The 12,408-nt window shown below is 38.3% G+C and overlaps 1 protein-coding gene across 6 annotated transcripts in view; it reads left to right on the plus strand.

Annotated features, from left to right (window-relative positions):
• Positions 1-2,284: 2,284 nt before the first annotated feature.
• Positions 2,285-12,408, plus strand: part of RIC-3 (RIC3 acetylcholine receptor chaperone) — a 292,250-nt gene continuing 282,126 nt past the window's right edge. For 5 of the 6 annotated variants that reach the window (XM_068227672.1, XM_068227674.1, XM_068227673.1 and 2 more), the window contains exons 1-2: positions 2,285-2,541; positions 11,010-11,366. In XM_068227672.1, coding sequence (XP_068083773.1) covers positions 2,400-2,541; positions 11,010-11,366 — 499 coding nt within the window. In that variant the 5' untranslated portion in view covers positions 2,285-2,399. The remainder of the gene's footprint in view (positions 2,542-11,009; positions 11,367-12,408) is intronic. The other variant, XM_068227677.1, reaches the window with a different exon arrangement.

Below are 12,408 nucleotides of genomic sequence, written 5' to 3' on the forward strand. Positions count from 1 at the left end.
GAAAGCCTCCTGATGGTACATGGATGAGGCAGATACAATAAATTGAGATGTCTGAGGTATGCATAGCAATGGGGTGAAATGGACTGCAATATTGAAGATAAAATCAGAAAGGAAGGACTATAACTCCTCCTCTCGTGTGACCAAAGTGCAATCTGTTCAATCATGAATTCAAGTGGTCCTTTTAGTCTCGGTTCTAACATGCTGACTTGTTTCAAAAGGTATGCTGCTAAACCTAAAATGTCATTAGTGCTGTTTGCACTGTGAACCTCAGAACTTAACGTGTCAACTTTTTCAAGAAGCACTGAAATTGTCCTTTACAGACTGTGGGAAATGAAAGTAACCAATACTGTCTAATTTTATGTTCTTATAGTATACACTTAACTCCAAAGTTTCATTGATAAGTATAGAACTAATTATTTCAGGTTCAGGGTTCAACACAATTTTAACTATTACTATATTTACACCTTTGTGAAGTATGTCCCATGATTCACCTACATTCAGATTATTTAAATTGTCTTTCAGGTCAGTGAAATTAGAAAACGTTATTCTATTCTTGTGTAAATTATATTCTACTTCACTCTCCTCGATTGCTGCCTGGATATTTTCATTTTCTCTTCTTCTTCTCTTCTCTTCAGGACCTTCTCGATACGTTTTTGAACTACTCAAATACGCTGGGCAATTTGGCAAAAGTGAAGGAACAGCACTGGGGATAAGTCGTGGAACCTTCAGTGGTAGAGTTATAAGCTGTCAATCCTCACAGTGGAACTCAGTATGTTTCCTTATTTCGGTTGGATTAAAATGTAATTCACAAACCTGCAATTACAGACAATCAGTTAACCTAACCTGAACGAATTTCACCATGCATGTTAGAGGTTAGATCCCGTCTAACCTAATAGCCATTTTTTCAGATATCTTATACTACCATCTCTTGATTATATGAATATATGAACACACTATGAAATAAAACATTTGCGAATAAAAAATGCATAACCTTGTAGGCTATCTAGTTACTTACCACTGAATACTTCGCTGGAACGAAATTCTCGCGCTTTATTGTACATATCCATTTCTTTTTTAGATCTTCATCTTTCGGAAATCTACAAATCTGTACTTTGCTATTGGCACTGTAGTTTCCCCTACAATTAGGCACACAACATTTGTAGACCATTATTGTATTTTGTATGACAAAATTACGGATCACTTTCACAAGGCATTGCCTCAACAGTCCGCCATTTTACTTTTAATCTCGACACCATGCACAGGCCTTATATCTAAACTAATCCCGCCGTCAATACTATTCGCTCGGAAATGCTTCTAAACAGACAAAATCATATTTCTCTCGCCGGAAGGAAAAATCTTGCGTTTCTTCTTCAACTGATAACAGTCTGGTGAATTTTTGTTCGGATCCATCGCACAATAATATCCAATAACGAGTAAGAAGAAACCTACAAACGTACAAGAGACTACAAGAATTATGAATTAGCACACAATACGCACATGCACTGTTTTTGTAAAAGCGAAGCACACGTGTTCAGGACATCTACTGAGTGAGTAAGTATGGCAGCTCCGCATTGACTGCAACATTGCCAAAACTCGCTCTGAGTAGCGCACCCCTCTTGCCCCCTCACCGACCGTGTGACAACACCGAAGGCGCTGCCCCTGTCGCCCGCGCCATCCCCTGGTCTATACACTCACTTCCGCTTTAGTCTGCTCAAAAGGTGGTCCGGAGTATAGGTGGTGTTGATCAAAGCGAGCTTTCATGAGCCAAGTCCGGACTGCAGGTGCAAAAGATGCGGCGAACTTTGTGAACGCTATCACGTACTTAAGTGTAAACTGAGAATAGAATCCTTAACAAAATTCTGTGCAGACGACTGTTCATAAGAATTTTTTTCCATGCACATTTGTGCGCAATAAAACATTTATGAAATAGAGCATATTTTTCCTGGTACAATATGTATGTATGTTAGTGTCCACCAGAATACCTCTGTATGAGAAGGACAGTAGGGATGGGCCAGCACGCCCCTCCAGCTTCGTTGAAATTAATTGAAATGTAAGAATGAATGAATGAATAAATTATATTCATCTGAAAAGTATTATATCTCTTAATCCCATAATATTTATATCCTGAGAGAATAGACAGCCAGATGTTTCCGTCAGAAAGAAAAAGTGAAATCAATTTGAGTTACTCTTTCAGAATTTGTAAGCTTTCTAGAAAGTAGCCTACTGTATAACACGGAGTAAAGAATAAATATATACATTCCCTGATGTAGAACATCTCGGTAAGTTGAGTGGATATGTCGGCGAGTGGAACGCTCCCGCTGGGGATCCAGCAGACGACATTAAAATACGAGTAACTATTTCTGTTAGATATTAATATTACGATTGCTAAATATTCGAAAATGGCTGTTGAGTTTGGGACTGCGAAGACTGTGCTAATTCTGGCAATAGTGGTTGGTTGTTTTGCCGTTCTGTGGCCGAAGTTATTCTACCCAATGCTCCAAGCATCTTTTGCGCCTCGAAGCCCTATGGATAGTTCAGCAGGTATGTCAGAATGCCAATATCCGTGAATTCTGTGGGTACTCTTGCAAAGTAATCTGTAAAAATATATATTATTTAATGACAAAGAGTGTTGAGTGACATGTATCGGTTGGAAGATACTTGACATCTTACGTCACTCGGGTTCACTTGACATTTTTACCAAGTCTGCATGACGTTTTACTGAATTAGTTACATAAAGTACAATGAATTGTTTATTTTGTGATCAAAAGTAGACTGTCGATGTCGAACAGCTGCTTAGTTGTCCCCACTACACTTGTAGTGAAGGGCCTAGGCTAAACTAGCCCATGTTTAATCTTGAATAATAGAGGTTTGGGATGTCTCCAAAGCAACACCACGTAGTAATTAGTACGTTTATGCTTCGTTTAATTCTAGAGGATAAAATATGACGGCAGAATAGTTTGACTCTGGTACTCTTTGAGGTCACTTCGAGTCCTTATTTAGGTGCTAATAATAACATAAGTTTTTGCCCCCTAAAGCAACTATCTCGATTACCGGTACTATCAGGCCCCCACTAGACCATAGTTGCTAATGATAGGGCCAGGAGTGAATGAATCTAAATTATGTCTGAGGACACTAAGAGTTTGTGTATTTTGATTGGGCATGCTTGTTAACAACATTGCTAGGCCATTTTGATGAATTTTAAATTTTCACAATTATGAACTGTTTATGTTCATGCTTTAGGTAAAACTCTTGAACAGTGGCTGCCAATTTAAAGTGTTCTTGGTGAAGGGTAAATATTTAGGAATCCTTTCCTGAATAAATTCTTATTTGCTTTGTTAAGAGTAGCTTGAAAATAGTTTTCCATGGTTTTCCATTTTCACCAGACAGATGTAGTAATTCGGTAAGCAGTTCACAAGTTAAAATTGAAGGAAAAAAGTGTTTTGCGATACCTGTACTAGAGAAGAAAGATCCATCCTCGATTACCAAGAACCTACCAACCTGCCCCAAAGAAAGTATTCTTACTTATATAGAAGAATTAAAACCTAAGAGCCTGAAAGTACAATATGTGACAATTTTCTTTGTTCTTATTGGTCATCTGTGATCAGCTGTCATGAAGGCAGTGGTTGTAGAGCTTGCATAATGTGTGGCCTCAGGTTTACTACATTCAGTGAAAATAAGACAAGCACAGAGTTTGAAACAGACATGGCGGCTTCACCAGTTTGTACTCTCAGCCAGCACGTTGTATCTGCAGAGTTAAGTCATTTGATCATTACTTCACATTTTGTATAGTGTCTAGGCCAATCACTGTCACAAAACAGTGGCACCTTTAGGGCCATACTCTCTTTGAAAGGCTGCCTATGTCCCAACACAATTGCTGTGCGCAGAGCAAGAAGAAGAAAAAATCATTCGGTATCTCTAACCTATCTTTCCTGTTTGTCACTGGCCAGTGTATAATGTACAAACTTTAGCAGGCCTTTTGAGTGTATCGTGAGTTCATTGGAGCCGCTGCCGTGTCGAATTTGAAAACTATGTTTCACGAACCCGTAACCAAAGTTTTACCCAATGCTGTACATTATGGTCATTGCCACTTGCTTCGCAGTTCCAGCACTTTTCTATCCCATCGTCGCCATGAGACCTGTCTGTCAGTGCAATGCAAAAAGCATTAATAATATGCCTTAATGGTTGCTAGCTACTCTATATTAAAAATATAGTGATTACTTCATATTAAATATCAGATTATTGACCTTGTTGCGGTGGGCATAAGGGGTTAGATTGTATTTAGGTATGTGTACGTACATTCATTTAGGCCTATATCTATCTATCTGGTAATGATAAGATCTCAGTTGATGAGTTACAGATGTTTTGAAGTGGTATATTCTGGTTGTGGGGCTGTCAAGCAGTGAAACCAGAATTCTACTGGATGGTTCCAATGGCTTGGTGAATTTTAATTTTCTAATGTGACCATTGACTGCACCACCGGAGATCTTTTACATGCCAAGAGTTACAAGTCATTGTAAATTGTATGTGCCAAGAGTTATACGAGATTTTTGACCACCCTTCAAAAGTGGACTACCTCAGCTGGGATTGAACCCATGACTTGCACCTTGATTCAAGCTCACTACTTTCAAATCACGAGGCTGCAGAACCCGCTAAGGATTAACACCAGAATCAGCAAGAAAACTAGAAGACTCCCTAGCATTTTTTATCAACAAGGACCCTTTTAGTGCACAAACACTGAAAGCTGGAGAAGTTCTACTCTCAACTATATCAGTAGCCAAAAGAGGAACCTGGATTAAGCTATGAAAGAAACAGATAGGGAGACGTCCCTACTACGACTCTGCTACATTCTAATGTGTCTGCCAACACGACAGCTCATTAATTATTAATAAATAGTAAGCATGAAAAATACCTAAGAAAAACAAAATTTAAGATAAGCAGAATGAAAGAACTTGAGAAGAATAACTTTCCTCATCACTTCCATCATGACGAGTTGAAAGTGGCCACTGGCCGGTGTAAAGTAGGCGAAGTAGATGGATTGGATGACATCTGTGTGGAAAAGATTAAAAACTTCAGTGTGAAAGCCCTGGAATGGCTACTTAAACTATTCAGCTACTGCCTGGAAACCTGATGTTTTCCAAATGTATTCCAAGAAATACAGTATATTTCATTTTTAGTCCATATTGACAATAACATTGATGTTAAGTAAAAGAGAAGGGGACCTTTCTCAATATAAATTAATATTCAGAAAAGAATAGAGTTACAAAATCATTTACCGGTACAGTAGGCCTATATGTTTTGTCCATATGTGGGGGACATCTTCAGCTATGTGAAAATTAATAACAAGAAATCCAAAAAGATAAACATTAAAAATTGGCTAAAATATAAAAATAAACTTGAGCCTCCATGGCTCAAGCAGCAGCGCACTGGCCTCTCACTGCTGGGTTCCTTGGTTCAAATACCAGTCATTCCATGTGAGATTTGTGCTAGCCAAAGCAGAGGCGAGACATTTTACTCCTGGTTTTCCCTGTCATCTTTCATTCACAAAATCATAAGACTCAGGAACAGGACTGAGTTTTAATACACTTTCATTCAGTTCTGACAAATTTGTCACAGTCTGTTTTCTTGAAATTGGACCTCCACATCAAAAAAGGACTCTTTGTGGCCAGATCGCTGTCATTACCTGGCACATATAGGTTGAAACTGCATATTTGGAATGCCTGAGCATATGCTCTTTACTGTATATGCTTTTGATGTATTTCATTGCTGGTAAAGGTGAGATTCAGATAATAACTATGCTTCCACCTTGCATTATTAAAAGAGGGAGGAATCTTGCTCTCGGGAAGGAGCGTCAATTAACATGAAAACCAGAACTCCCTCTCCTTTATCGTTTGCATGTCCTGAGATACTGCTGAAGCTGTTGCCTATTACGAGTTTCACTTCTTGATTCCGAAAACTTACTGGTTCTTCAAAGATGAAATTGGTGTTTGGTGGTTTGTACAGTAATAATAATAATAATCGTATGGCCTCAGCTACCGTTTGCAGACATTTCGATTTGACGCCATCTGGCTGTCTGCTCGTCAATTTCGACGTTCCGGTTTACTCTGTCTGCCATCTAGCGGACCTAGAGTAAACCGGATCTCTCTTGGGCGTCTATGGCTGAGATTTAATTAATTTTGTCGGGTAAATACCAAATGTATCACCAGAGTTCTTTTACATGCCGACATCGTACGACATGGAGTGTCGAATGGACTTTTTTCCGCCCTTCAAAAATCCGACTACCTCTGCCGGGTTTGAACCCGCTATCTTGGGAACCGGAGGCCGACACTCTACCACGGATCCACAGAGGCAGCTGTTTGTACAGTGATGTTATTGTACAATTACTCAATTCTATGGTCAAAACCTCTATATCACCTCTTTCAGTTTGAGCTTTCGAGATTTCCTGTATGTTTGGATTGATAAACATTACACTGCCATATTGTCATTGAGAATGTTCTATCACTAGCTGCATACCATTTATTTTAGGATGCCGTTGATCTGTATCCCTGTGTGTTTCCTCTATGCAAAGTATGTCACATTTATATTTTAGCAAAGTTGGCTAAGTAATTCTTCCTTACTTGCTGACAAACCTGCAATATTAATTGATATCAAGGTCAGTGTCCCGAGAAGGGTGTATGATTAGAAAATGTCTTCATAAGTACAGAGATACTTCTGTAGTGGAAGGTTCAGCCAGTGTACCACCTGAATGCTTTGTTTTATAGTAATAGTAGTAGTAGTAGTTGTAGTAAACACTATAGCTGGTAGCATATTGTACCTCAGTTAGTTTGGAAGGTGTTCAGACACTCTTGGCCCAATAGCTGCATTTCAGTCTTTGGAAATCTTGTCGTATATATCCTGTGTGCGCTTGATTCTTTTTTAATTCAATTTGCTTTACGTCGCACCGACTCAGATAGGTCTTATAGTGACGATGGGTGTGAAAAGGGCTAGTTGTAGGAAGGAAGTGACCGTGGCTGGTACAGCCCCAGTATTTGCCTGGTGTGAAAGTGGGAAACCACGGATAACCATCTTCAGGGCTGCCAACAGTGGGTTTCGAACCCACTATCTCCCGAATGCAAGCTGATAGCTATGTAACCCAAACCACACAGCCACTTGCTCAGTAGCTTCATTCTTAATGTCCAGCATCATTACTTGTACATTGTAGGTATTATTTTATGGTCTTATGGATGAATAAACCAGTGATAGTATCATAGATACTGTAAAAGATATCCTTGTTTTATATTTTACACTTAAGAACTGGTGAAATCTCTGATGATCACAAATGCCAATTGACTCTGGCATTAATTCCATTCAGTTTTGCTTGTTAATTTCCTCTTTTTGATCAAAATTGCATCAATTGCAATAGATGCCTCTACTTTTGTATGTACTGTGGGCTATTATTTTCCGAAATGAAACTTTTCCCTTTATTTTAAATATTAAAAAAAAACGTACTGTAACAGGTGTTACACCAATGCAAACCCACCTGTTGAGGTTGATGGTGAAAATCAATAGGCCTAAACTATGTGAGGTAACAGCTAATGGAAACTTGCAAATGTTATTGCAGACTGAAGAAACTCTTGAAAAACTAAACATTTTTTTTTTTTTTTCAAAAAGGACAATCACTGTTTTTCTTGTTATTTTACTATTTTGAGTGTAACGGGTGTTGCAGGAATTGTAACGGGACACAGTTGACAGAAAACATAACTGAGCAAAATTGGCAAAATGATAGAAGATTAAGGGAGATAATAGTAAGGACAAATTAAAGTAAAATTGTTTGCTTATTTATAATATGTAGGCCCTACTGTTCATATAGTTAAACATACCACTATTTTTTTTTTTTTTTTATAGTTTTCGAAAACTTGCCAAGGTTGCACTTTTCATGGAATCCATGTTTGACCCTCTGTTGTTAAGACTTCTCCCAGAGTTTAACTTTGAGAGATCTTTGGAGATCTCTATTCTCCCTCTGGTTCCTGTCCACTCCCTTTCTTTTCTTCATACTCTCATTTTGTGAGGGGTTGAATCTCACTTCGCCAGTCCTTAGGCTGACGACTTTTTTCTGCCCTTTAAAAGTCTGTGTACCTCTGCATGGTTTGAACCCACGATATTAAGGTCCAGAGGCCGACACTCTACCACTCCTCAGAGGAAGCTATGATTATGAGAATGAGGTAGGGAGAGGGTGAAACCCTGTCTTCTCCTGTCTGCTCGAAGCTTATCGTCCCATACCAACACCTCTCCTATCCTGCTGGCCAAAATTCTAATGATGAAAGTTTTTCCTTCATTGGGACTCATGCCTGCAAACCACGATGTTGGATCTAAAGACTTGATGTCTTAACAATCATGGCCACCAGGCAGGTTATCTCTTGTAGTAATAGTACATTATTTATTTATTTATTTATTTATTTATTTATTTATTTATTTATTTATCATGTTGCTTTTAGTGCCGGGAGTGTCCGAGGGCAGGTTTGGCCCATGGGTTATCGACGTGTCTGGGTGCGAGATGATGATGATGATGATGATGATGATGATGATGATATAGGGAGAGGGTGAAACATGGTGTTGGCACCTAGACTAGTCCTGTAAAATAATGCTGCGGGGTCTGCTGAAGGCTTGACATCCCCATCCAGCAGATGAATTACCGTCAATAGTGTCTTATGCCCTCGCTGGCCTTTGGTCACAGGGTTCAAGGGTTCGATTCGCAGCAGGGTCGGGAATTTTAACCATAATTGGTTAATTCCCCTGGCACGGGGACTGGGTGTATGTGTCGTCTTCATCATCATTTCATCCTCATCATGATGCGCAGGTCGCCTACGGCCGTCAACTCAAAAGACCTGCACCCGGCGAGTCAAAGTCGTCGGACACATCGTGGCACTAAAAGCCATATGCCATTTCATTTCTCTATGTGAACACTGTGGAGAAGTTTGGAATTGGATCCAGGCTTTTTACATGCAGTGTTATGATTATAAATTGTATACCACCATCTCTCCTACCCTGCCGGCCAACAGTTGATGGTGAAATTTTTTCCATCAATGAAACTCGGACTATCCATGTCAGATTTTATTTTTATGGCGCACTAATACAGATAGGTCTTATGGTGACAAAAGGATGGGAAATTGCTTGGACTGGGAAGGAAGCGACTATGGCCTTGATTAATTTTAAGTTAACTAGAAAAACTTCAAAGTTCAAATAATTTTTCTAGTTTGTTAACTTTTTTACTATATAATTGCTATGGTGTACACCTCATTATGTAAATGCTTAATGACAACTATGTAACATTTGTAAATATTTTTAACTTGCATGAATATCTTTTTAAATTACTAGTATATGTCAATGTCATTCTTTTGAATGTCTTTATTAAGATTTCCTAGGCTGCTGATGGCAGTCATTTTTGCCGAAACCGGTACCATAAGTTTGAATAAATGAATATGTGATGGCTTAATAACTTATCACCTAATTTAGTATTGAATAGATGGATCCTAATACCCCATCTTTTACTATTTGAATACAAATATCGATTCAATACGGACCCTAAAATGAAGTTTTTGACGTTAAATATCTTCACGGCTGCCGACAGTGGGGTTCGAACCGACCATCTCCTGAATGCAAGCTGTTGGCTACGTGACCCAAAATGCATAGTCACTCACTTGGTACATCACCACCATCTACCTGTCATTTCAAAGTTACTTCTGTCCAACAAGATGAGGTGCAAATATATGAGCTGGCTATTTATTCAACAGGTATCAAAATTCCCCTAGTATTGAATATTATGTCTATCCAATATAGGCTAAATTAGGTATTAAACGTGGAAATATTCTTCCATAACACTGAAAGCACCAAATTGATGCTGAATGCAAAACGCACACTTCGTAAATATATTTATCCCTCCCCCCGAAACTTTCAATTTACAAAGCGTGCATGTGGCGATCTCAGTGCTCCGGCTTGGTGGCATAACTCTGTCTTGCTTGTATTAGGCTCTTCTTTGTAATATCTTCTGTCATTCTGCCATCATTTTTATTATTTTCCTAACACAATTCATTATTAGATTCGGAGGCCTAGGTAGTCTTTCATTGTACAGGTTGGCCTTTCTTATCAACGTGATCTTACCTGGTAATTCACTGCTTTTCATGTTTTTCCTTTGTTAGGCTACATATGCGAGGGTAATCCCAAACATAAGGTCTCCTATTTTTTATAACTATGGTACCAAACTCTGTTCGTGTGGCTGTTGGTCACAATATTGTGAAGAGTGTTTCCCCCGCTCGCACCTTGGTTCCTGAGGTTTCCCGAAGCGCCGCTCACAGAATTTTAATGGAAAAGTTGAAATACCGGGAGGTGTGTGCAAGATGGGTGCCAACACCAACAAGGTGAAAGATGAAGTTCGCAACTTCCTGAACAGCATGGTGGTGAGCTGGTATGACATGGGCGTACAAAAACTGTCACATCGTCTACAAAAATGCATCGACCGAAATGGGGATTATGTAGAAAAATAGCTAAATGTTCAAGCTCTAAAATGATGTAAACCATTGTAGAAATAAATAGGTCTATGTTATTATAAAAAAATTAGAGACCTTATTTTTGGGATTACCTTCATATATTCCCATCTTGTTGGCTTAGGCCTACCTGAGCATATGAATCTTTGATGCAGTGTTGAAACAAACTAATCATGATTTATCGAGACACATGAGTTACAGGTGCAAGTAAATATAGTTTAATTGGTGTAAAAATGTTTTTTAAATTCTATACTGCATTGTGGGTCTGCATTATTTGATCCTTTTTGTGATGATTCATCAAATTTATCATCATAGACCTTGGATAAAATATATTGTAAATTAACCTATACACCATTATAAGATTCAGTCAATTTATTTCAGCTTGGTAGGTCCCAGCAGAGAAGAGTTGCAACAACTTTTGGTGTTTAGAAGTAAATTTTGAAGAGGCTGTTGATAGAAATCATGTTACAGGTTTGTTATGTTTTCTTGCAGCATGCTGTGATGTCATCTTTGAAAATGATGTTAATGCAATAAAAATTATGATGGAAATGTGTGGAAACATTTTACATAGATATGATGAATTTGATCCAAAGTTGAGTCAAACATTTGAACAAGGAAAATTATCAAAAGACATTGTTAATACATGTAGAACAGAGGTTCTGAACAAATGTGATGTTGACATCACAGACTTCCTGAATGAAAGAGTACGCTTAGGGCGTTCTTATAAACAAATGCTGGATGACATACGGACTTATAATCACTCGGTATGCTTGAAAGTGAACTTTGGTATTACATTAGGAGCCTTAGGGACTCCAAGAAGAATGAGAATTGGAGAACTACACATGCCAAGTAAGGTTTTATTCAGGCATTGTTCACTAACAGTGTGTGGTTGTGGTGTAGGCTACTAAATTGAATGTGAATTAATGCTGTGCTTTTTTAACATAAATTCTAATACAGTTTATATAATAAATGCTTTTGCCATTATTGAGATAATATTTATTAATAAAATTGTAGTTGTTTTACATGTGTATGTATGTCTCCTATCTGTGGTGTTCCATTGCAACAGGTTGGCACGAACATAGCTGGACAATTTCAGCTGAATATCACCATAGCTGAGAAGCTGGATTATCCAGGCTTATTTTCATTTTGATATCTTGAATGGTTTTCCAGAAAGCTCCATCAAGCAGAATGAAGTACTATCTTGAAAGAGAGGATTCTTACTTTATTATGGCCTTCACTTAAACCGTAACTTGATGTCTTTGGAGTGTACAGACCAGGAAAGGGTAGCGCTGACGCTGATTCAGAATTATGTGATAAGATAATCAGCTATGTGGGCAACAATATGAACAGGAACGTGATTGTAGCAGGTGATCTCAATTTACCAAATGTCAATTGGAAAGGTAATGTGAACACAGAAAGCATGACCAACAAATGGCAAATAAGTTAATATGAGAAAGGCATCTGATTCAGAAAGTGATGGAACCAACTAGAGGGAAGACTATTCTGGATGTGATGCTGGTAAAACCAGATGAGCTCAATGGAGAAACGGAAGTAATAGATGGTATTAGTGATCACGAAGCTGCTTTTGTCGTAGTTCAAAATAAATGTGATAGAAAGGAAAGTATTAAAATTAGGACTATTAGGCAGTACCCAATGGCTGATAAAACAGGCATGAGGGAGTTTTTAAAATGCAACTATGATCAGTGAAAAACTATAGGCCCTAAATAAAAATGTGAACAGATTCTGGGATGGGTTTAAAGCAATTGTTGAGGAATGTGAAAACAGGTTTGCCTTTAAAAGTGGTAAGGAATGGTAAAGATCCACTATAACAGAGAAGTAAAGAGACTGAGAAAGAGGTGCAGGTTGGAAAGAAATAGTTAGAAATGGCTGT

Source organism: Anabrus simplex, chromosome 5 (assembly GCF_040414725.1).
Source record: "Anabrus simplex isolate iqAnaSimp1 chromosome 5, ASM4041472v1, whole genome shotgun sequence".
NCBI classification, from domain to species: domain Eukaryota; kingdom Metazoa; phylum Arthropoda; class Insecta; order Orthoptera; family Tettigoniidae; genus Anabrus; species Anabrus simplex.